The 26,032-nt window shown below is 44.1% G+C and overlaps 1 protein-coding gene across 4 annotated transcripts in view; it reads left to right on the forward strand.

Annotated features, from left to right (window-relative positions):
• Positions 1-26,032, forward strand: part of Ntrk2 (neurotrophic receptor tyrosine kinase 2) — a 320,663-nt gene that overhangs the window by 218,020 nt on the left and 76,611 nt on the right. For all 4 annotated transcript variants that reach the window (XM_057787616.1, XM_057787617.1, XM_057787615.1 and 1 more), the window contains exon 14: positions 24,093-24,223. In XM_057787616.1, coding sequence (XP_057643599.1) covers positions 24,093-24,223 — 131 coding nt within the window. The remainder of the gene's footprint in view (positions 1-24,092; positions 24,224-26,032) is intronic.

The raw sequence follows: 26,032 nt of genomic DNA on the forward strand, positions 1-26,032 counted from the left end.
GAAGTAACCTACACCTTGCTCTGGGCCTCGCATTCATAATGCATGTTATCTGGGAGGTCACTGCCCCCTGTTATAGGATAATTCCATTTAAATTCTTTTTATATATGTCTTTGTCTATATTTTAGGAAGCCTGTGCGGTAGCAGGTTTTATACAGAATTCTGAAAGGTTGTCAGTCTTAGTTAACCCTCCCCACCTTCCATTGCCCACTCCATTTAACCCTTCCTGTTCCATGGCTCCTCTTTTCCTCTTTGTTCTGCCTGTGTCCTATCCCCTCCACTGAACTAGTCCCTTACTAGTTTCCTGAGTTTTGTGGGTACTCCGATTTAAGCACACATGTGTAAAGATTCAAATGTGGTATCCAGATATGAGAGAGAACACGCTGTGTTTGTTTTTCTGGGTCTGGATTACCTTGTGCAGAATGATGGAGTTCATTCATAGCCTGATCATTTCGTAACATCATTTTCCTTTTTAGCTGAATCATATTCCATAGTGTGTGTGAAACACTTTTTATCTCCATTCTTCAGTAGATGGACACTTTCCATTTAGGGCATACTATGTCACATGGAGGGGTGGTGAACATGGAGGAGCAGATAACTCTGTAGTAGACATGCATCTATAGGCCTGTGCCCAAGAGTGCTGTAGCTGGATCACTGGTATAGTTAGTCCTAGCTCTGTGAAGAAGGAACCTCCACACTGATTTCTGTGACTACACTATTCACACTCCCACCAGCAGCAAGCAAGTACTTCCCTTCCCCACATCCGCACCAACATCTGTTACCATTTGTTTTCTTATTCTTAGCCATTCTGACTAGGGTAGGAGGAAATCTTAAAATGGTTTTAATTTGCATTTCTCTGATGGTTAAGGATGTTGACTATTTTAAAAGACATTTCTCAGGCATTTGTAATTCATCTTTTGAGAACTCCCTGGTTAATTCCCTGCCCCATTTTTAAATTGACTTGTTTGCTTTATTGGAGTTTAGTTTTTAAATCTTTGCATGTTCTAGACAAAACTTTGGTGAACAAATCTTTTTAGTTTCATGAGGCTCCATTTACTAATTGTTGGTCTTAATATCTGCACTCTTGGGGTCCAGTTCAGAAAGTTCTTTCCTGTGACAGTGAGTCAAAAGCAACTCCTGCTTTCTCCTCCATCAGATTCAGGCTTTCAAGCTGATGTTGGCATCAACTATCAGGCTATCAAGTTGATGTCAACATTTAGAGTTGAGTTTTGTGCAGGGTGAAAGATAAGGATCTAGTTTCATTCTTCTACGTGTACCTATTCAGTCTGACCAGCACCATTTGTTGAAGATGCTGTCTTCTCTCCAATGTGTACTATTGTTCTTTATAAGCAATCCAGGTGGTTGTAGAGTGTTGGGTAATATCTGAGTCTCTAGTTCTATTCCATTGACTAAGGTGTCTCTTTTTACACTATACCGTGCTGTTTTTATCACTTCTGTCCTGTGGCATAACTTCAAATCAGAGATGGTAACACATCTCACAAAGTTCTGGATTAATTTGTCTCTACTGGGTCTTTTGTGGTTCTGTATGTATTTGGGATTAGTTTCCAACTTCTATTGTGGTGGAATTTTGGTGAGGATCACATTGAATATGTGGATTGTATTTGGTAAGATTGACATTTTGCAGTATTAATTCTACCAGTCCACAACCACAGGAGCTTTTATTTTTTATCCATTTCAATTTCTTTCGTTAGTTTATTATAGTTTTCATTGTACAGGTTTTTCATTTTCTCAGTTAAATTTATTCCAAGGTTCATTGAGGCAAATATGAATGAGGTTGTTTTACTATCTTCTTCCTCATTATGTTTGTTATTGGAACATACTAAACTACTGGCTTATTTGTATTATTTTTGTATGCTGTTACATTGCTGAGTGTGTTTATCAGTTATAGAAGTTTTCTGGTGGCATCTTTTTGGTCTTTTATGCATAGAATCATATAATCTGTAAATAAAGATACTTAGATTTCTTTTTTTTATTTGCATCCCTTTATCTTCTTTTCTTGTCTCTAGAAAAGACTTCAAGCACTGTACAAAAGAGAAGTGGGATAGTGAACACTTTTGTCTTGTCCCTGATTTAACTGTAAACGCTTGTCTAGTTTTCATGAGTTTTTGTAATTTCTATAGTTTCTCTTGCTTTTCATACTCTGATTTATTCATTTGTGATCCAATAATTTATTTATTCATTTGTGATCCAATATCTGTGGAGACTTTCTTTATGTCCTAAAATGTGATTAGTTTTGGAGGAATTATGAAAGGTTTTTATTTTGTGGTTAATTGTAATGGATAATTTTGCTGGGTATAATAGTCTCAGTTGCTAGTTATGATTGTACAGAACTCAGAATACATTTTCCCAGGTCATCTAACTTAAAGAGTCTGTCAAATAGCCAGGAGTTATTTTGGTGAGCCTGCCTTTCTAAAAGACTTGACTTTTCTCTCTTGCAGCTTTCAATACCCTTTCTTCTTTCTATGTTTTAAATGTTTTAACTATAATACATCATGGGGAGTTTATTTTTTGGTCATTTCCATTTAGAATTCTATATGCCTTTTGTACCTGGATAAGCATCTCTTTCTCTAGCTGTTGGAATTTTTTATGATTTTATTGAAAATATATTCTAGGCTTTCAGTATGATAGTCTTCTGTGTTCATAATTTGAAAGTTAGGTCATTTAAAGCTTTCCCAGTTTCTCTTCATGGCTTTTAATAAGTTTCTCAATGATCTTTACTGAGTAGTATACTTCCTATACTTTGTCTTCTAGTCCTGACCCTCAGTACCCCATGTTACCCTCCTATTGTGAAGTTTTCCACTAAAATTTTATTTCACTTACTGGGTTTTTTATTTTTAGCATCATTTGTTTTGTTTTTCTTCAATTTTTTCTTTTACTTGAACTTGATTTTCACATCTGATGTTACTTATGCATCTCACTCAGATCTTGTTTTTATTTTTGTTTTTTGCCCTCTTTGAGTTGTTTGAACATGGTTATAATAATTTTGAATCGTTTGTCTTTATGATCTTCCAGGTCATTTTTATTGCTATGGGAGTATTAATCGTTAGAGGAGATATGTTGTCTTGGGTCTTCATTCTTTTTGCATTGAAATTTGTACATGTGGGATTCTTGGGGTGATGGTCTAGGGATTACTTCCACCTAAACCAGGAACTAGGAAACCTATGAAAATGTGGCAGGGGGTCAAGAGGTCAGTGATCCCTTACCTGTCAACACTACAAGCTGGATGAACAGGGAAGGATGGGTCCATTGTCTGTGGTCCAGCAAGCCTTCCCCCATCCGAAGTGGAAGCTAGGCAGATGGAGAAGTGCAGGAGAGGTTTCCCTCTCAAGATTTAGTGAAGTCAGTTTTCTTCTTATCATTTCTGTATATGTGTCTTACAAATGTGTTATGTTTTCATTTGCTGTGATATATTTTAGTGTCTTTTTAAAAAAATTATTGTTAAAAAATTTTATACATGACTATAATGTATTTTGAGTACCCCCCACACTCTCTTCTCTCCTAGTCCTCCTGTACCTTCTACAACCTTACTCTCCCAACAGCATACAAAATTTTTAAACCACTGAGTCCATCTAGTGTTGCCAGTGTGGGATGGATGCAGAGGCATCCAGTGGAACATGATGCCCTATCAGGGCCTTATCCTAAGGAAGCTGATTCCCCCTCCTCCTGCAGCTATTGGCTGTCAGTTCCTCTGCTAGGGGTAAGGCTTTGTGAGCACTTCCTCGTCTGGTCCATGGATTCTTTTAAATAGTGCTCTAATTTTCATACATACAAAGACTTGCCCCCTGTCATTCTGTTACTTCTGCTTTCTCTGTGGTCAGAGAACACACTCCATGTACTCGGTTTATTTAAATTTCTGCTGCTTGCTTTATGGTTCAGGGTATGATCTTAGTATGTCTTCCGTGAGCACACAGGAGAAACACACACTCTGTTGTTGGTGAGGGCAGCATCCTGATACATGTCAGCCACGTTTCTGTAATTCCTACAGATGCAGTCACAGTGCCAATTTCTTCTATATCTTTGCTGATTTCTTCCTCAGTTGCTGAGAGGCAGGTGTGGAAAGCTTTGATTTCAGCCATGGGCTTGTGATTTCCATTACCTGTTCTCCCTTCCTCATTATCAGATATTTTATTGGGATTCACATTTAGTTTTGTTATGTCTTTTGGTGAATTCACTCACTTACCACTTTTAATATCCCTCTCTATCTCCGATGAGTATCTGTGTTTATTATCTGATTATTGTCAGTGGTACATTTTCCATCCTTCTCTTTCTGACTTATTGCCATGTTTGAAGTGAGTCTGTGGCTAGCATGCAGTTGAGATATCTTCTTAATTTGTCAGTTTGTACCTTTTAAGTGATGTATTTAAATCATCCTACTTAGGATAGCTATGCCATGTTAGCCTGCCTGCTGTTTTACTTTCATTTTCTGTTTGTTCTCTTTTGTGGTTGTTTCGCTTCTTTATTTTCTTCTTCTGGATTTCTAGGACATTAAGAAATTACATGAGGATTGTTCACAGATGTTTTTCAGCTGATATTTCCTGCACAGCTTTGGGTTATTTTTTTTACGGGCTGCTTCAGGTGTCTAATATACACACAGCATCATATACTAATGTTGACATTTTATTGGTTTAAATGAAAAATGGGAACTTTACCTCATTTATTTTCTTTTTCCAATTATAGTGTAATTGTCTCAGATATTTCTTCTGCACACATTTGAAATCCCAGCAACACTGTATACCTTCTTGCTTCAGCTGCCAACATAACCAGAAATTTTAAGAAGGAACATGTGTTGTGCTGTTTTCCTTTTTGTCTTGTTTCTCAGGGGTGCTCCTTTTGGACAGAAGATTCTAGGCTAGCAGAGCTTTTTCTGGAAATGTCGGGGTGGCTCAGCAGTGAGGAGCTGCTTGCTCTTGCAGAAGACCTGGGTTTGGTTCTCAGCACCCACATGGCTCCAGTTCCATGGAATTCAATATCATGTTCTGGCCTGCATTGATGCTGGGCACATATGGTACACATTTATACATACAGGCAGATGCTCATAGGCCTAAAATAAAACTAAATAAAGCAAGCAGAATACTTCTGTTTTTCATCACTAAAGTGATATTGTGTTGCCTTATTCTGGTCTCTATGGTTCCTTATGAACAGACAATGTTATTCCCATAATTTTTCTTTATTGCTAAAGCTTATCCATTCTTTGTGTGTGCATGTGTACATTTGCATGTGTGCCTGTGCATGTGTGCATGTGTGCATGTACATGTGTGTGCACATGCACCTGTGCAGGCACCCATTCCACAGTGTCCATGCAAAGCCAGAGGACAACCTTGAGTGTTGATGCTTGCCTTTTGCCATGTTTGAAACAGGGTCTTGTTCTATTGTTTGCCACTGTGAAGACCACAGTAGTTATTTCATGGGTTTCCAAGGACTCTCCTGACTGTGCCTCCCATCTTCCCGTGGGAGTACCCTGTGTGCACATGTTCATGCTGTGCATCCAGCTTTTGCATGGATTTGCACATTCAAACACAAGGGCTCACACCTGTGCGGCAAGCACGTTACCCACCAACCGTCTCCCTGCTTTTTAGCTTTTGTGTGGATGTTTAGACTTTTGAATTTTGATCAGTCTTTGTATACCTACTCCTTTGGGTTTATCTTATTTGGAGTTTGTTGTTGATTGGGGCCACTCTGTTGTTGATTACAATAAAATGTCCTGCACTAGCCCAAAGGCTTTTTTATTTAGGGGTAGACTCACAGATCAGCAATCCTCCTCATGAGTGGGGGGCAGGGACTGAATCCAGCAGCCAAGGGACCACACATGCCTCTGAAGCTGCATATACAGTACATGTGACCACACCCATATCTTAAAGGCTATTGGCTGAAGGATCCCACAGCAGGAGTTTATTCCTCACACTTTCTTGTTTTCCCTGGTAAGTGAAGCTTTGATAGCTGTGACTTCAGCTGCCTTTTCAGCCACTGCTCATTTTCTTCTTCCCCCTAAGGATACATTGACATCACTATTAAATATTTTATAAGGATACAATAGTTCCAAAAGGTTTCTTTTTAGTCTGGTTTCTTTTTATTATTCTGATTACCTTTTTAAATCTTATTTTATCAATCCCCCCACCATCCTGTAGCCATATCTATTTATTAGCTTTCGATTTGATGACTGTTGGTCAGTATCCACCCCCCCCCATTCTGTTGGCCATTCTGGCTGCCTTCAGACCCTTGTCACACTGACCTTGACACAGCCGCCATTCTGGCTTGACATCTGCTGGCTTTTATGGTCTTAGTTTGAGATTGCTCTGGGCCTTCACTGCGGGAGAGCTTTATTTCATTTATTGGATCTGGGTATTTGGAGCTTTTGAACAGGGCTCAGAGTTTCCTTGGTTTCACTCCGACTTCCTCCCAGGTCACTCGAGGACAGCTGGCAGCATCTTGGGACTTCAGGCTAGGTGGAAACCCAAGTTCTCTCTCCAGTCTTGTCACTGAAGGGGCCATTTCTTCACGGTGCGAGGTTTACGTAACAGCCGTGGGTCCCCAGTAGGTCACTTCAGATAACCCATCCCAACGATGGGATGCCCTGTTATTTCTTTCTCAGTAGCTTCCCGACAATACAGTGTAAGGGAAGAGCAGGTGGTCTCTCTATCACGAGGCAGTGGTAAATACAGGTTGACCCTCCACTAAGTTTCCTGTGTTACTATCCCAAGAGAGAATGGATGAAGATGGGAGTCCAGGCTTCTTGTATTGTATCTATGGTCACTATAGGGTGAAGGGTGCTTGCTACCCTTGGGAGTTAGAGAAGACCTGGTTCTCTACTTTGGCCTTCTCTGACTACCAGGAATCATGGCTGAGCCCCTTGCCAATGGCTTTCTTCCTTGATGTTCTCTGACCACTTGGAACCAGAGATGCTTTCCTTATTATGACCAGAGCATAGAAGTCAAGGCATCCTGTCCAGCTCTCACTGGCATGGGTAAGGAGACCTGGTTTTTCTAGGATGCTAGCTTAGTGGAGAGTTATTGCCTGAAAGTTCCCTGCTTTGATAGGCCACCCTTTTGCTGTGACTTTGGGAGAACAAGTCAGTCATGTCCTGAAGGTGAATTTATTCCCATTGTATCTTAAATTTCTTCTTCTTCAGTTCCTGGGACAGAGAGGAAACCCAGGGGACTCCCTGTGATGCATCCCGGGCATCCAGCCAATCAGTTTTCTCTTTCCACCTCTCCATCTTACTGTGCAGACAACGGATACTGCAGACTGAGTTTCTGTATGTAGTGGGGAAAGCTGGGTTAAGCCTATGCTCTCCACCATCTTGACTCTGCATACTCATGGTGGATAGTTTCATGGATAGTTAGTAGAACACTTGGTATGTATGTATTTTTAATTGGTATCGTGTTTATTCCCCATCAGTGGAGACATGCCCTGCTAGGCAGGACAGATGTGGTGGTGAAGGAAGTGACTGGATTCACAGCAGCAGGATGGAGTGCCGTGGGCTAATGGAAGGAAGTGAAGGATGAGCAGGCCCAGAAACTGACCTCAGAAAGTCCCTAGGCCTGAGTTTGTCATTTGAAATCTCTGAGTGTGCAGTTAATGTTGTGATCAGGTCTACCTTCATCCTGATGACTGCTGGTCTAAGTGGTGGGTAGGGGCAAAGAGAAGGGCTAGCACACAGCTAACCCTAGTCACAGTGACTCTCACCTCACAAAAGTGCCATCTTGCTGAAAACCTGGGAAGTGTGAAAGGGGCTGGAGTGATTCCAAGATGGGACCCACAGGACATGGTGAGCTTCATGTGGGCTCTCCTCAGAAGAGAATGAAGATGCTGCCCAGGGATGGAAGAAGACTGATCAGCAGAAAAAAAAAATAGTCATGGTGATAAACACACGAGCAATAGTGTCCATCATCCCAGTGTCCAGCAGACATCTTCAATCAATCCCCAATCACTAGATTCTAAGATGTCCTACACGGGCACTGCCAGTTGATAGGAGGAGGTAAACGTGAAAGGAGCTGTCTGCTATCTCAGCCTGGGAGCTTGTTCCGGATACACAGGACACCAGATCCAGAGTGCTCCAATAGACTCTAGAGCCTTCCTGGGGCAGATCCCTCTGTGACCTTCCTTTATCAAACACAGTCCAAGGCACACCTCAACCTGATGCAGAGCAATGGACATTAGTGGTTAGCCAAACGACAAGAGGAATGGAGGGTATTTCTTTAATAACAAGAATCAAGTCTTTGCTGATCTCTGTTCTTAATTCCAGAAGATTTAGAGTCCTCCTGCTTGCAAGCTGAGCTTCCAGGGAGAGACGACAGTGATTTATCATGACATCTATTAAGCGTTTATAGAACATAATACATGTGTTCTTGCTCCTACCATAAAATTAATTGTTGCTAATTAGTTAGGGCTGCCAGCTCACTTGTGTGTGGAGTCTGTCACACTCCCTTCTCCTGGTCCAGCTAATTGTCTCCCAGCCTCCAGCTCTTCAGTGTCCTGTGGTTTTCTTCACATCACATTCCTTCTTTCTTATCCTTTGTGTTTATTAATTTCTAATTGTTTGATAATTTCACACATGCATATAACATGTTTGATCAAACCCATCCCATTCTCCTTCCTTCAGCTCTTCTCCATCCCCTCATCACTTTTCCCTCTGAACTCTACCTGCTCTTTTTTAAAACCCACCTAGTCCACACAGTGCTGCCTGTGTGTGCGTGGGTGAGGAGCCATCTAGTAGGGCACGGACGGAACATCCCTGGAGAAAACTGGCTCTCCATCGCTCTGCAGCCATCAATCATCTATGGCTCTTCATATAGACACAGGACATGTCTTATTTAAACATTCAGTCCTGCTGTTTGCTCTACACAATGTTGAGGACACAGAGGTCCTCCTGGGTATTGTGGTGATGTCATGTGAGGCAGTGACACCATCAAGCATCACACACATGCATTTGGCCCCAAATCAGCATCCCTGTTTCAGAAGTCCTTCTTTACATCCGGCCACGCATTATCAAATGTCATTAAGGGCTCAAGGACCATTTCTGAGTTGCCTGTGTCTGGGATTGATGTTATTCTGATGGGGACACAGCTGGACATATGGGCAATGGTAGAGCCAATGGGTGGCAGTTCCTTGACCGCAGTAGCAGTCACATGGTGGTCCCCTGGCATGAAAGACCATAACAAACTGGCTAAGGGAGATGTGTGATGTTCACAGATGCTGCGACAGGAACTGACCTTGTCCGGAGCCCTCACAGCCCCCAAGGCTCTGACTCTGGTGGCTTTGCCTGGGGAGTTCTGCTCCTGGAATTACCGCAGATCTATCAATGGTGGGAAGAAGGTGTTCTCTCAGATTTTGATGGCAGCAGGCAGTCTGCCTTGTCCTACCAGTGTTAACCCAGGGTGACTGTCTCATAGGGTTGTTATCCCACTTAAGGGCAATCAACAGACAGAGCTTTTTCCTCCACAGGATTCTGCACCCACTGAAACTTGTTCTCGCCTGTTTCAGAAGCCAACTGCATAGCAAACCATGGGAGGCAGAATCCTGTCTGCATTCATTGCATGGTACATGCCACTGCCCACCTCCTGCTGGGTGGTTTATTTCACGCATTCCCGTCACAGGGTGACGTGACTTCACTGATTGGCAGGCAGTTGTTCGTACAGTGTGTGAAGTGGCTGGTTGCATGTCAAAAGTCAAGTGAGGTGTGTGTGTGTGTGTGTGTGTGTGTGTGGTTGATGCTCACATGCCAAAGAGCCAATGGGAACTACAGCCCAGCTGCTGAAATTTAAAGGAGGAAATGGGTCTTAATTTAAAGCCCAAATTAATTCAAATTACAAAATGTGGGAGCTATAGATATAGTCTCAGGATGATTATGACCACAAGCTCACTGACCACACCAAAGATAGTGACCAGCTCAGGGTTTAGCCTTCTTGTTTTGGGATAGCACAAAGCAATGGTTGCTGAAAAGGTGGCAGGCATCAAGTGCCTTGGCTTCTGGAAGGCTGTGCAGCCAAGTGTTTGGACCTAGTCTTCATCCGTCTTAGTCCATTCTCTTTTACTATTATGCCAGACTGGAGATCAGTTACGTTATAAAAAACAGACATTTATTTAGTTCATAGTTGTAGAAGCTTGAAGCTTAAGAGCATGCACTGTCTGCTTCTGGGGCCTCTTGCTGCAGTATAACACAGCAGAGGCAATTCACATGCTCGCCTCTTCAGAGACTGACCCTGTTTAGGGGAATGAAGAAACGCCAGACACACAGATACAGAAGAGCTGGGACTAGGTGGGCTGGGCTCCCACATGGAGAAGCCATAACACACCAGAAGCTCAGTATGTTTACTATACATGATTGAAGGAAAATCAGGGAACACACAGCTGAACATGGAGGCAGATTATTATATTCAGATAAACAGGAGACATGGGTATCCACATGGCTGAACAAGGAGATGGGTCAGCTAACGTCTGTAGAAGCTGTCTCTGTAGGGGAGCAGTCTTCAGGGCATAAACATCCAAGGAGAGAAGGCTATGGCAGACATTTTTGCACACACTGTCAACATCTGCACATGAATTAGGGGAAGACTTTGCCATCCCTCTGAACTTCACCTGGGGAAAGCATTGCCCCTCCCATGGGCTGGGCATTGAGGTCCTTGACATGGTCAACAGCAGGGATCGCTCAGTTCCTCTGCTCCCCAACAGAGTGTGATGAGCAAGTCGCCTGTTTAGATTTCTCTTCTATTTTAAAAGTATCGTTACTGATGCCATCAAGGGAGGCCGTCCTCATCATCTCATCTAACGCTGCCTTCCAAGACTCTCATCCAAATGCATTAGCACAGACAAGAGTCCACTCTCCCCATAGTGCCGTCCTCCACTGCCAAGCACCTCTGGCTCCATTCCATGCTGGGGCTTTCACTGTGTCTGTTCTCATCCTATCTCCACCTCTATCTCAAGAAGCTGGTATGGGTCCAGTGAAAGGCGCTGCCTAGCATCCTCCAACTTCATGGGTTGGGATTAGTCTGTCACGCGGTCATAACTACCTGCACAGGTATCTGTGCAAACAGGGTTTATTATACTTTGCTCCTGATAGGTCTTCTTGGATGGAAGATGAAGGGATGAAATAAGGAGTCCTTTGTGTTAAACTTATGTGAAATTTAATGAGCTCTTTGCTTTAACAAACTGTGTCTTTTAGATTGGCAGTGTGATCGAGAGGATATTGCTTAGGAAGTGATTTGTTTCTGAAAGCTGTGTGAACTATCATTGCTGAATCAATAATTATTTTGTTCTGATGATTAAATAATATGGCTCCTAGGATTTATAGCACCCTCATGTTTTCCTTGCTACCACTGTACTCTAGAACATCATGACTATGCTCCTATGTCTGCTGCTCTCTCTGCTTCTGAGCATTGTCATTGAACATGCCATGCTCATGGCGACCACATCTCCTGGTCTTGTATGAACCTTGAAAACTTCCATTTGCTTGTGCAATGCAATCTATGGTACTCATGCAAGCCTGGCTCTCTCGTTCTGTTCTTTCTCAGCTATGTGAACACACACCACATTGTACCTTGCTCTGTCACCTAGGGACTTCCACCTGTGCAAATTTATGCTCCCCACCTCACGCATCCCTGTCAAGGAGATTTTACTCACAAAGCCTTCGCGGTAGTCACCATCTACATGGGCTTTTTGCTTCCTCGAGTTCATATCCTTCCAGAAGGCAAATGTCTGGTGTGATCCCCACACTACCATCTCATATTGTTTTATTTTGCCTACAAATTTTATCTCCAGGAAGAACTTCTTGTTTGTTTTGTTGTCTTATCTTAGCCTCCAGAAAACCCACCAGGCTTCTTTCACGTAAAGAACTTGGATCATTGAACTTCCGAAGCAAAGCCAGGCTGGAGGTCGGGCTAGGATGGTGGAGAAGATTCCATGACCTCTTTAACCTCCATTTCCTCAGCTGTCAAGTAGAGTTCTGGAGAGTTTCACAAAGTTGTTTTAATGTTAAAATAAAATAGCATGGGCAAGTTCTTTACAAGCTTTGAAGTGCTCCAAGAACAGTGGGCCCCGCTATTACTGTGGCTTGCCTGTGATGTTTAACTTTAAATGGAACCAATAAAATGTATCCATAAGGCACTGTAGAATCTTGAGTGCCAGATCACTCAGTAGCAGTGGTCATGCCATGTAACATTTGTGGGACATTTCGTTGTTCTGAGTGCTTTTTATTTAGGATATCATTTTGCTCTCTGTAGTGCCCCGTGAGCTTTAGAGTTTCAGTGACAGGAAAGAAATCAGAGGGGACAAACACATCACGTGACTTGCTGGAAGCCAGATAGTCAGCTGATGGTTATGAATGACCTGAGGTTTTCATCTGGTTCATCCTTCACTTTCCCGTCACCACCTGGGCCCAGAGCTCTACCCTTAGGATGCTTTCCTCCATGGCTCCCAGCCCCTCCTTTCTGCTCACTGCTTCCCGTGCAGGCAGGGTAGTTTCGTCTGGGTTTTCCACACCCCGTTCTTCCTCATCATGCTGCATAAAGGTGTAAAACCCTAGGGCGGAGGGACACCACGGAAGGAGGAGTTTGTTTCCTGCAGAATCTTGTATCAGTAATGAGAGCAACGTGTTCTGAGAAATGTTCCCTTAAGCAATTTGGACCTATGATCATTACAGAGGGTACTTGAGATGGCCCCTCCCACAGCACCACCTCCTTGTGTCATCAAAGTCCAAGCTAGACACCAGATACATGAGGCAACAGCCAGCACTATATGACAGGCTACTTTTCCGCAGCCTTCTTTTAGAAGTAGAAGGATCACACTTTGAAGTGAGGGGTAATCATGCAGCCAATGTGAAAAGCTTTAGCTAATCCCGACACAGAAAGGGCCAGTGACACTCCAGTCAATTAGCAGCCAAGAGGTCGTCTGTGGCAAAAGACTGTACAATTGCTTGCCTGGGGTACTTGTAGGTGGTGTCTGTAGCAGAGAAGCAACAATTCAAGGTTAGGCCCCCACTCCCTCTACAGACAGCTTGATGCTCCTGGGAAGTCAAATTCTCCCTAATGCCTCTTAGGGGGGCTGAGGCCCATTGGGGTTAGGGTAATGATGCTTTGTTCTACACTAGACTGAAGGTGACCAGTGCTGCCATTCCTCCCTCTGTTCAGCCCATTTCCTACATCTCCCCTTTCTTTACCCATGTGCTTGCTGCCCCCCCCCCCCAGCCACTCTGGCACCCACCGCACAGGAGAGTGTAACCCCTCACAGTCTCCTCCCAGAACATCTGGGTGGAACATCCTTCACCCATGGCTCACCCATGGCTCACACATCAGCTCGGGGACCCTGCAGCAGCTTGCTTAGAAACCTGCTGAGAGTCTTACCCTCAGGGATGGACATCCAGCTCTTCTTCGCTGCACAGTTTTGAATATGGAACAAACAAGCATGCTCTTCTCACCAGCACAAATCCCCACTGTCTTCTGATGTGCTGCTTTAGAACCGGGGAGCCACAGCCATTAGCTAATGCTTTCTGTTTCCGTTGTCCAAATTATTCAGCTATACATATTCACCATAGCTGATAGAATTTCAGTACTTTCGGCCCTGTCAGTCCTAAACTCACACTAAATGAAAGTACAGCATCTTAACCCCCAGGTTGAACTGTTCCCTTCAGAAGAGCACTGCCAATAGCAGAGAGTTTCCACACAGGACTCCATCACCAACCCAAGGAGCCAGCAGTGGCTAATTGGTCTGACCCACTACAGAACCCCACCAGGACACTGAAGCCTCATGGAGAGAATCATGCTCTCTTCTGAGCCCGCATGCTTAGACAATTTTGTCTCCGCTGTGTGCCTTTCATCTTTGTCCTTCTGAGTGGAGTTTGTGACGCTGACTGCAGAGTCTGGAGGTTTTTCCAGATGACAGAGGAGCAGAGGACAAGCCCTTATCATAAGACAGAGAGGGAAGGTGCCTGGGTGCCATGCCTCACATCACGCATCTGCTCTCAACGCAGACACAGTGGCTGTCCCTGTCCCCATGTGCACACTGGCAGTGCTGAGCAGACTCAGTGGGTTTCAAGAAATAATTAGTAATTGTGGGAGAACAGCAGTAGGGGCTAAGAGAGAGGTGTGGGGGGGGGGCTTCAGCAAAACACAGAACATAGGAATGAGATTCTCGGACCATAGACTAAGAAGAGAAGAACTGCTGCCCCCACCTAGGAGTTATCACACCAGTTCACACTCAGAACTCTGCTCTTCATCATGATAGGTGCTATATCGGGTTAGAGAGATGGCTCAGTGGTTAAGAGCACTTGTTGTTCTTTTAGGGAACAACAGTCTGGCTCCCAGCGTCACCCTGGTAGCTAACCACCATCCGTAATGCTGTTCTAGGGTCTCTGATCTCCTCTTGTTAACTCTGTGAGCATCACACAAGTGTGGTACACAGACACATATATAGCCAAAGCACCTGCATTCATAAAATAAAAATATATAAATAGTTTTTTTAAAATGAGGTAGATGGTGTGACTAGGCAAATGATCATAGGAATAAGGATGCCACCTTCAGAGGCAAGGTACCTCGCCTGCAAAGAACAGGCTCTAGGATATTCCGTTGACTTCACAGAGCCATTTTCTCCCGCCTTCTCCTTCATTCTTACACATCGGAGCTGTGTGTCACTGTGTTTGCTTAGTAAGCATTTCTTTCTAGTGAGAAGCATCAAGTATAATGAAAACAATACAGATTAAAGTCAACCAGATGCGGGTGGGGACCTAGCAGCTCTGGGAACTCAACACTTGGTTCCTTGCTGTCTTCGCTTATTAAGTGAGTGGGCTGTTTAAGGCCTTCAGGCCCAGAGCCTGTCTGAGCTCAGAGAGCGCTCCATCTGCTGTGGAAGCTTCCAGCAGCACAACCTCAGAAACAGACTGAAGATAAGGAGGATGGGTGTGGTAAGCAGAGCATGTCTGTTTGCTTCCCGCTTGCAACCCTGGAGGGGAGGTGAGCTGGTGGGTATCCTCACATTTGAGTTCTCTAAGCACTTCCGGGAACGAAGTACCATGCTCATGTGTGAAATGCAGTCAGCTCAGAATCTGGGGACCTGCAGTGGACACAGCCCTGCCATACTTGGTGGGACCCGGTGTGATTCGGATTAATACCAGTGGGTGCAACTGGAGTATCTTAACCCCAGGGTGGGGTCAGCTGTGTCAGAGACCCGCACCTCTGCATTATCCAGCGGCCAATATATATTCGTGGGGGGAAACAGCTCCCAAATCCCTCTCTAAAATGTTCTAAATGATGCAGGCTTAAGGGACTTCAGAGACCCCCTCCCCCATCATTCTCTTTAGTCCTGATGTAAACTTGCTCATTCTAAAGCAAGGACCATCTATGTGCTTACCAATGACCCTGTCCCAGCCAGGCCTCCTATTGTTCGTGGGGACTCCATAACTAACACCAGAGCACAGGAAACTGCACCAACCATCCCACGGTCCATCCTCAAGCTCAAGAAAGATTTGAGATCAACTGAATATGGGGACAATGGATCCTCCTGAAAAAGAAAGCAAAAAGAGAGGTGGAGTTTACCTTTTAGAATCCGAAGGCGCTTACTGTATCATTATAGTTTGAATACCAATGTAATAATGTTGCCAATGATTCAATAAAGACAAAACAAGAAAATGGGGCAGTTGTAAGGAAGTGAACATAGAGACACTAACATCTCCATCATTCACAGAAGCACGGTAGGCCTGGCCAGAATAGAGTACAAAAGCCACATAGAAGAACTAAAAACAGCCCAACTCTCCACCTCTGGAAGGAGTGTAGACAAATCCACAGTTATGTAGAAGGGAATTGGGGCATGCCTTATGATGGGAGACAAAAGCAAAATGTAAGAAGACTGATTAGAACCCTGGAGATGATCCCGGAAAATCAATAATCAAGTTGGTTTTCAGTGGTTGCCCGGGAAGTGAGATCAAAGACAGGGAAGAGTGTGGAAGGTTCTAGTTGACTTCATCCAGACTCTCTGATGTTACTGAATTTGTTGCCATGACTGCATATTCCTTTAACCTTTTCTCTAAATTATTATATAAATATATACACACACATACACACATATGAGTTCTTTAAAATTCAGAAGTTCCATTTAGAAAAGAAGATACAGTGGTAGATTCAGGTGAGGAAGATCAAACAGCAGCTATCTGTCTGGTTTGGCCTGCGTGGATGGAAAGTTCATTTGTTTTGACCTAAATAGCTTTTGGCTTCAGGCTTCAGTGCAGATGTGTCTGTACATGAAAGTCAGGGTGTGATCAAGTCAGTGACATCCTGGCATTCTGGAAATGTCATAATTTGTTACATCCAACAATGCTCTCCTTTAGACAAACATTTCAATCCTGCACAGCTTTGCAATGGAAAACTTGAATGACGCACCCGCTAACCTTCAAGCGCAGACTGGAAGGCCTTTTCCCAAACTTCTAAAATCTCTTAACCCTACATATTTCATCTCCGTCGTGGCAGTCTCTGTATTTTATGGCTCTTATTTGTGTATCTGTCTCAATCAAAGTGTACTGATCAAGGGAAAAAAATCATCAACTATGAAAGACAGGAAGTCTTTGCTTGGACTCTGAAGCCAAACCTTGCATCTTTGCTCACGTTCCAGGTGTGTGGTGGCAGCCAAGTTTCTCGACAATCTCTCTGGTTCTATGACCATGCAAATGGAGAATGGAGTTTCTCCCCAGGTCACTTAGAAGGTTTGAATATGATACTGTTGACAAAGATGTTTAGCATAGCAGCGCCTGACACACAGCGGATTCCTAACGAATGCCCCTCGAGTCCCTTCCTCTCCCCCACTCTTTAATCTTCTGAGCAACGACCACTGTCCTGTTTACATAGATGCTTAAATGATGAACGCTGGGGCCAGGGAGGGCATTGGAATGAAAGATTCCGAAATTGTTGTCATATTCTTTCAGGGATGTTACGTCTTCAGATGTGAGTCATGATGTAAGCCTGTTAAAGTGCTGTCATTGGCTCCGCTGCTTCGCATGTTTGGTAACTGCCCAGAAAGCCATGGCCGTGCCAAGCTGGAAGCACCTGAGGTGCATCCAAATATCTTATCAGTGACCCCGCCCACATAGTTCAGAAATTGACCACGCACCCCTGGGTATGACCATCCTTTAGCTACCGTCTTGGGAAGTGTTGCAGAGTCAACAGCAGAAGAAGAAAACAGCCCTGGAAACAGTCATGTCCTAGGCTGTGTGAAATCCCACAGTTTCTATGTTTTTAAGCTAAGTGTTTGTCTCTTCCTATTGTGTTCAAAACTTTCCTCATGAGGGTCCCAGTCTGATGGTCCTAAGTTGCCTCTGGTGGCCTCTAAGACTTTTCTGTGTGCCGACTCACACAGCAGTTTGATGTCCTTCCTCCATTCAGCACACTTTGACTTGTGTGTCATGCATGTATTTCTTACCTGTGTGTCATGCATGTACTTCTTACCTACATGTCATGCATGTACTTCTCACCTGTGTGTCATGCATGTACTTGTCACCTGTGTGTTACGCATGTACTTCTCATCTATGTGTTATTCATGTACTTCCCACCTGTGTGTTACACATGTACTTCTCATCTATGTGTTATTCATGTATTTCTCACCTGTGTTATGCATGTATTTCTTGCCTACATGTTATGCACGTACTACTTACCAAGTTCCTCCCCTTTATTATAGTGTGTGCACATGGAAAAGATGCTCAAATATTGACATTACAGTTCACTTTCTACTGGGTTGCTCTTGGATGGCATATTCCCCACAAATCCTCTTGTAGATACTTTGGCAAAGAACCACTCATGTACAAAAGCTGGTCAGAGAGCTTTAGGAGGCAAGGCGGAGGAGCGGAGACAAAACAGACGCCAGCGTAGAGCCCCAAATGAAGGATGATAGGCACAGCTTGGGAGGAGGCAGTGAGCAGGGTGCCACGGGAGGTTGGGGAGCCTTGGGGGCGGGAAGAACTTTAGAGTTCCAGGATACAGGGTCAGGAGGGTGTTCAGAGAAGACTGTCTGGCCCACCTGCCAGGATTCTGTACAATCATTCGGCACAATGATTTTCGAAAATACAAACATTGCAGGGGCTGACTGACAAGTATTGTCCCAGCAGGGAGAGCTGTCAGGGCAAATCAATCCAATTCTGCCACATGCCAGTGTGTAGAACAGATATAATTTTGGCTGTTCGGTGATGTCAAAGCGAAGGATGTACCGTCTGTGTATTTTGAAGTGTGGTGTTCCTTTCAGTCTAACAGCTTGAAAGGTTTCTGGGGCTCTTCTCCCCCCACATTGCCTATTTCTGCCAAGAAACTGAATTTAACTTCAAATAACTCTATTACTTCACCTGCTATGATGTTCGGGTTACATGAACCGCAGTTCCCCGCCATGGCCATTCCCCACCCCCCACTCCTCAGAGCGCTGGAATTGGGTCTGGAATGAAAGGAGCTTTGCTGATGCCATTGGCTCTTGCACAAAGCATCCAGGCAGATGCCAACTGCCCTCCCAGGAAGGTTAAACCATTGCAAGAGTCTGCCTTATCCTTCGCTGCACCCAGTGCAAGGCTTGGCTCAAGGAATTCAGGTGACTTGTGCTTAACAAGAGCCCTGAATTTCAGCTCAGTCCCCAGTGGCCTGTAACTATAATGGGAATCATGGCAGATACCTCAGCGGGTGATTTACTCAAAATCTGTACTGTTCTCAGTACCTCCCTCCCCCTCCCCCACTGTCCTCCCTGCACCTACCAGTGGTGGAATCTCCCCACCACCTATTTCTCCCTTTCCTTCTGTTCTGCCATTTCTTCTTCTCTTGGTCCACTAAATTTCTCACCCACCATCACCCCTCTTAATCTGCACGCACCCCAAACCTCAAAATCCCTCCTGCGCCCCCACCCCCATGCCATGTCTAGGTTGCTCTGACTGCCTCTGACCCTGCCCTTCACTGTCCCGAAGCCCCCAGAGAGGAGTCTGTGTATTTATTTCCTCCTAACTACTCCATCCATGACTGTTTGCCTTATTCTCTGCTCAGCATCACTCTAGGATTGTCTCCTGCCTCCGATGAGTCCACTAGAGTCTCCTCTGTCTTTGCTTGTCCTTGTGTTCTCGGAGAATTAATCCTTGGTGACATCCTCTGCTCCCTTTGGGATTAGTGGAGAGCAGAGCTGATGACAGCCAGCTATGCTGAACTCCATGCTCATGAAAGACACAGGACCTGGGGAGGAAAGATGGGAGATGGGAGTCCGGCCTCTGCTTTTTTCCAGTCTCATGACAGGGAGTTTCATAGCATCTCCCTAGCTGGACGGCTGCCTCCAGCTTTACCTCAGCCAGAATAACCTTGTCTTGGTGTACACATTGCTTCTTCCTCTGTACAAAGACCCGCTGTAGCTCATAGAGCTGAAACAAAGGATGGATGTGGATGAACAGATAGACAGATAAGTAGGTAGATGGTAGACAATAGGCAGACTGACCGACAGACAGACAGATAGACAAGTAGATAGATAGTAGGTAGATAGATGATAGATAGACAAATAGATGGATAGATAGGTAGAAGATGGATATATTACTGATGGATTGACAGATGATCAGATTATCAGAAACCATAGATGGTAGAATGCATGTCCTGGAGAAATCCCAAGGTATCATTTATTCCCAGTTCAATCCTTTAGAGACGAGGAAGTGGAAGGCAGCACAATGAAGTCATTCATCCGCAAGTCCCTGTTTCTTAGTATGAGACTCCATCTGAGTGACTCCACCCCCCTTTCCTACTGTCCCACCTGCTGCTGTTCGGGGGTGAGGACACGACCGCCATGGCTTCTTAAACAAACACACCCAGCCTTTGCCCCCTCCTCATCCTTCCTTCTTAAACACACCCAGCCTTTGCCCCCTCCTCATCCTTCCTTCTTAAACACACCCAGCCTTTGCCCCCTCCTCATCCTTCCTTCTCAAACACACCCAGCCTTTGCCCCCTTCTCATCCTTCCTTCTTAAACACACCCAGCCTTTGCCCCCTCCTCATCCTTCCTCTTTCCCCACTTCCATGTTGTCTCCACTATTGTCTTCTCTGTCTCAGTCATGCGCCTATTTCTGTATGCTTGTGCTGTTATTTATTCATGTAAGAAGTTTGATAACCTAATGTGATCTAGACCTGGCATCGGGTTCAGGGAAATTACACCCATTTGTCAGCTTCCACCCAGAGCCTTCTTGTGCATACCCATAGGCTCTTACTTCCATGGATTATAGGATTGAGACCATGTGGACTCCCTGCACAAAGCTTAGGCCAGGGGTGGCTTTTGTGTTGTATATTTATTTTATTAAATTTTTAATTAAAAATGTATATGGGTGCTTTGCTCTTATGTGTGTGTGTGTGCACCACATTCATACCAGAGAAGGCCAGAAAAGGGTGTTAGAGTCCCAGGAACCGCTGTGCCAGACGGTTATGAGCTGCCATATGAGGGTTTGGCACAGAACCTGGGTCCTCTACAAGGGCAGTAAGTACTCTTAACCATTTAGCCATCTTTCCAGTTCTGTGCATTCATTTTTTATTTGATCTCTGTCGTGAAGACTCTTCTTAGGAAGCTCCCTACTTACTGTGGGGGTAGAGTCAAGAGCATAAATCATTTCTTTGTGTTTAACGTGAGAACGGAGGTAAGTCTGCCCTAGCAGAGTGCTGTGAGGGCTGAGGACTCTCCAAAGCCTCCACACATCTTCGAGCCCATGATAGCAGTCAGCATGTGGAAGGTGCCTCTTCCCTCTTCTCAGTGGGAACTGTGCTTGGAAAAGCACCACTTCCTCAATAGTACATCTGTGAATATTCAGTTTTTGTTGTCTGAGTGTTGCTTCTCATCTGTGATCTTAGATCTTTATCTTCAATTTAGTACTAATTTGCAACAGAATGAAAATGTAGATGAAAATCCAAAACATTATTCCATCTTCACACAGACTTAATCCAAAAGTTGAGCAGTGATTGGCCGGACTCCACAGACTGCCATCTACTGAGATAGCTAGCGCCCAACTAGTGGCAGCCAGTGACTGAATATCCTGTTTTTCTCTTTCATGTTTTGTGTTTCTTGGCAGTTTCCTAATGAAATAAAATTGTTCATCATGAGATGCTCAGCCACTTACAGAGGGTCAGGCTGGAGTCTGAAGTATTCTAGTGGAAAGAGGTGTCGCCCATGAAATGTCCATTTCACTTCAACATCAGCACGGGCTGATCCTGATGGCGAGAAAGTCTGTCTCCTATCTCCAAGTTCAGTCTACAGCCTGGCACCAGGACTGTAGGGAAACAGGAGGGTCAGAGTGCCCCACTGAGCCCCCATTCCTGTTCGGTACCTTCCGCCCCAGAACTATAAATACCTTAAAAAAAGTTTGGTCACTTAGTTCTTGGCATTATAAGGGCACTCAATGGAGTCCTCTTTATGCCCCATGAGCTAGGCAGGCTGTGTTTGTGGGGCCAAGGTTTCTATGAAATACCATTACCCTGGAAATGGGAAAGACACATTTCCTGCTTGAGAACTTAAGTGGAGAGAGCCATAGCTATTTATATCTTTATTAGTTTTGGATCCCGTAATAATGGATATGGACATGGATTGATACTTTATTGCCTTTGAATGTGCATAACATTTTTGCTTCTGGGGGAATCTATACCAAGAATTGGATTTAAATGTGTCTGAGGCAGGAGGCGAGTTAAGTCGGGACAGCCACTTTGTGGCAGAGTGCATTATTTTCATTGATGATGACATGATTGCAATATAATACTGAAAATTTGCTCTTTCCTACTGCTCATGAGGCAAATGACCAAGAAGGCCAAATTTCCAGTCTGGAAAATTCCATCGATGATATCCCCTTGGGGACAGGGGAGTGTGGGCACAGAAACAGAATACATTTCAAAGAAAAGTCCACAAAGCTCTTGTCTTGAGTTTTCCTCCAAACAGAGGGAGCAGTTTGCGAGGAAATTGGGACTCTTAATCATTGATATTTTTACCTTAGTGATTTAATGTGTGTTTCCATATCTGTTTCCGTGTCTGTGTGTGTGTTTCCGAGTCTGTGTGGAGGTCAGAGGAGAATATGCAGGAGTCAGTTCTCTCCTTCCATCATGTGGGTTGAAGGAATCAAATCCAGCTTGTCAGGCTTGTCCTTACCCCCTGGAGCATCTAACTGACTCTAATTTAATTTTTTGTTTGTTTGTTTTGTTTTTCGAGACAGGGTTTCTCTGTGTAGCATTAGAGCCTGTCCTGGAACTCACTTTGTAGACCAGGTTGGCCTCAAACTCACAGAGATCCACCTGCCTCTTTCTCCCAAGTACTGGGATTAAAGGCGTGCACCTCTGCCTCTCGGCCCCTCATTTAATTTTTAATGTTGAGTTTGCAGTGATTTTCGTCAAGTTTCCAGAGTGAAAAGCTGAGGGTAACTGATCTCAGGGGAAGGAAGCAGGCGGGACGTTTCCCTGCTTATGTGATATTGGGGTATTGGAAGGAAAATGGATCATAGATCATAGGGCCTTTTATGAACGGGGTGAATGGAGAAGGGAGCCCAGCTGAAGCGCTTTCCTCCCTGAGAGACTCACTTCCAGGACATTCTGCTTAAAGTCTGACCAAGAGCTAAAGCAAATGGCCCTATGCCTGTGGACTGTTCACTACCAAAACACAAAGGGCAGACAGCAGCCTGGTGGTGTGATGCTCAGGCAAGTTCCTGAATCTCTCCTTTCCCTGAGCTCTGAGACCCAAGAGGGGAAATGGGAGGCAGGTGTTTGGTTGGGTGACTGGAGGATCCAAGGTGTCAGCAAAGACAGGGCAGAGAGGATGCAGGTTGGATCCCTAAGTGAAGCTACAGAATACCTGGGAGTCTGCCAGGAGGAAGGTGAAACACAATGCAGGTGTTGACCCGCAGGAAGAAGGCAGGGCGTGGCCTTCATCTGAGAAGGCTACAAACCTGGATATATCCAGCAGCCCATGGAATTGCAGACCCGATCCATGAACTGCACAGGAACCTGAAGGGTTGAGTTTTGGCAGGAACAAGAGGGCTGCTGGGATATGGATGGCAGGCTCCCTGGAAGGGACTTGGCGATGGGCGGGACTTGGCGATGGGCAGGGCTTCCTGGCTTGTTCAAGAGAAACAGAAAAGTGTAGCGCACGTTAGTTTATCGTGGTGTTATCATGGAGAAATATGGCAAAAATTAATCTTACTAGCTCAATGAAACTTCAGATTTGGCTTTTGTTGTTGACATGTTTTGTTTTGATTTGTTTATTTTTCCCCATTCCTGGATTTCCAGAGACTCAGGCTGATTTGTTGCATGATTGCCTCAGTTAACTGGGAGAGTGTCATCAAGGTTGGGAAATGAGATCTTTCAGTAATATTTAGTATGCAGACTATTTCTGACCATCACAAAATCTTTGTGATCCAAAGTATAAAAGAGACATTTACTGTGTTGGAGGTAACATTTTCAGATAATCTGTGCCCCAAATCACAATGAAGCCAGCAAATGCTGAGAGCCATTTCCTTAAAGAAAAATCTGTCTTCAGCTCTCAGTTTAAACGCCGGTGAACTGTTCTCAACTCTAGTTCTGGAAACAGTGAAATCAGCTGTGGCTTTAACTGCCCTGCCACTAGCGTGTTAACCAAATGCTTGCCTGGGACTTACTGGAGTGTGAAGTGTGAATCAAGTGGAAGTGGCAACTTGATTCCCCATGAATACATGACAGGCCAGGAGGAAAGTCAGGATTTAAGTGGGGAGTCCTTTGACTTTACAGGGCACTCTCCTAATGAGCTCAGCCCGCTCCTCTGAAACCCGATGTGCCACCAGCACACAGGGTGTAAATATGGGTCCTTATATTCATGAACAGTACTGCTCAGAGTCCCCAGAGGCCCACAGAGATCAGAACCACATGAATTATTAGGGAGGATAATTCCCATCCAATCAAAACCTTGATCACCGCTCGAATTTTATGAAAAACAGCATCTCCAGAGGAGCTGTCTAGGATTCTGCTGCTTCCAGGGGTGCAGGTGGCTCAGTCCCCCCCCCCCCACAAACGTTGTAAACTAGCCAGTGAGAAGGGAGTGGTCCTATGCACATTGTGACAATCTTACAGCAGCTGTTGAATGATGTGTATCTTTGTCTCACAGTTGTTCAGCACATCAAGAGACATAACATCGTTCTGAAGAGGGAGCTCGGGGAAGGAGCCTTTGGGAAAGTATTTCTGGCAGAATGCTACAACCTCTGTCCTGAGCAGGATAAGATCCTGGTAGCCGTAAAGGTAAGAGAACATCTCCTTGTTCATGGTCGCACTGAAGAATAGGAGTTTAATTTTATGGTATTTTAGTCACCCAATTGGGAGTACGTACCTTCAACAGTACACATGTTTTTAATTCTTCTGCCTAAATGAGTAGTCAGGACATTTGGGTCACATTCGACTGTCTGTCAGAAGTGATTCTTGGTGGCAACCATCCAATCTGCAGGTCATGATTAGCTCCAAGCTTCTCTTTAAAGTTATGCTGACCAAATTCTAGATCCAGATCAATGGGATCAAACAGAATTCAATCAGCTAAGCTCCGATGTAAGCGCCTATCCTCTGGTACCAGGTGCTAGTGACTCCATTACCTGGAACTTGTTACATTTTCTAGGTTCTAGAAGGAAGTCATATTGACTCTGCTGCACTGATTTTTCCTATATGCCATCTACACTTGTCTCTCCCAAACTGTACGAAACCACAGATATTTTTTTATAGCAGAGACAAAGTTTCACCCAGAGTCATATGGCATCTCCTCTAGATTCTACCATCCTAGTTAACGTAGGGTTTCTACAAAACAAAAACATCTAAAAGGTCTTCATCATAGTCTCCTGTTGTCAGAGATGCCCAGACTCGAAATAATCACACAGAAACCATATTATCTGCAATACTGTTTGCCCAATAGCTTAAGCATGTTTCTGGCTAACTATTATATGTTAAATTAACCTCTTTTTTTATTAATATGTGTATTGCCACATGGCTATGTCTTACTGGGTAAAGTTTTATCCAGTGTCTGTCTCTGGTGGGGCTACATGGCTTCTCCCTGACTCCATCTACTCTCTCTCTATATATATCTCTTCCAGCCTGGCTATATTTTGTTAAGCCATTGGCCGAAAGCAGCTTCTTTATTAACCAATAAAAGCAACACATATACAGAAGGACTTTCCACACCAGTCATCTTTCTCCAAACTTAAAAAGAGTTTTGTTCTTCAATAACTTGAATAATATCATTAAAAGAGATAGTTTTCTTTTGAGCTTCGTAGAGCTTAAGAAAAATACCACAACTAACTTAGGCATGCATTATATTTTTTTTGAACACTCACCAGTTATTTTTGATGTATGGATGCCAAGCATTTAAAAGGTCACACAATTATAAAAGTGTTAAGTGGCAAATGAACGTGTATGTGACTAATGTGATAAAAATTAATCTCTTAGATTAATGACTGAGTTTTGTTGAGTTATGTTTCTGCTAAACAGGGACCATTTATTTGCATGAATCATATTTATTTAGTCATTATAACCTAGACAGTGTTTTGTTTCCTTAAGAAATCTGGTGCATATTCCATTATAATACCAGGTTTTATTATACACGCATGGATAATCAAGAGAATAAAATTATTCATGAAGGCACCCATCCTGAAGCTCAGGTGGTTTGTGAAGTTTTTGTTCAGATGAAAACACTGTGCATCTTCTTTCCTCATGATCTGAAGTATTTCAGAAGCCCTGTCCAGAGAGCCATGATGCTCATAAACTCCCAGAAAATCCTTAAGAGAGGCACATTTCAACAACTAAAGGACCAGTGGCTCTAGAAATCATCAGCTGTCAAATACAGATTATGACTTTGATGCAGAAAAATGCATGGAAGTTTGAGAAAGGAGGGGAGAAGAGGGCTGTTCTAAGGCGATGTGGGACCAGATGGGCTAAAAACTCCCGCAGGAATGAGTGTGGTGGCTGGAGGTGACCATCCCCACTCTTGTTCTTGCTTCCTTCTCCTTTCTTTCGACAAAGTTTCCCTGATCGTCATACTCAGGGTCCTTGGCAGTGTCTTATCTCTAG

The sequence above is a fragment of the Chionomys nivalis genome, chromosome 13 (genome assembly GCF_950005125.1).
Source record: "Chionomys nivalis chromosome 13, mChiNiv1.1, whole genome shotgun sequence".
In the NCBI taxonomy this organism is placed as follows: domain Eukaryota; kingdom Metazoa; phylum Chordata; class Mammalia; order Rodentia; family Cricetidae; genus Chionomys; species Chionomys nivalis.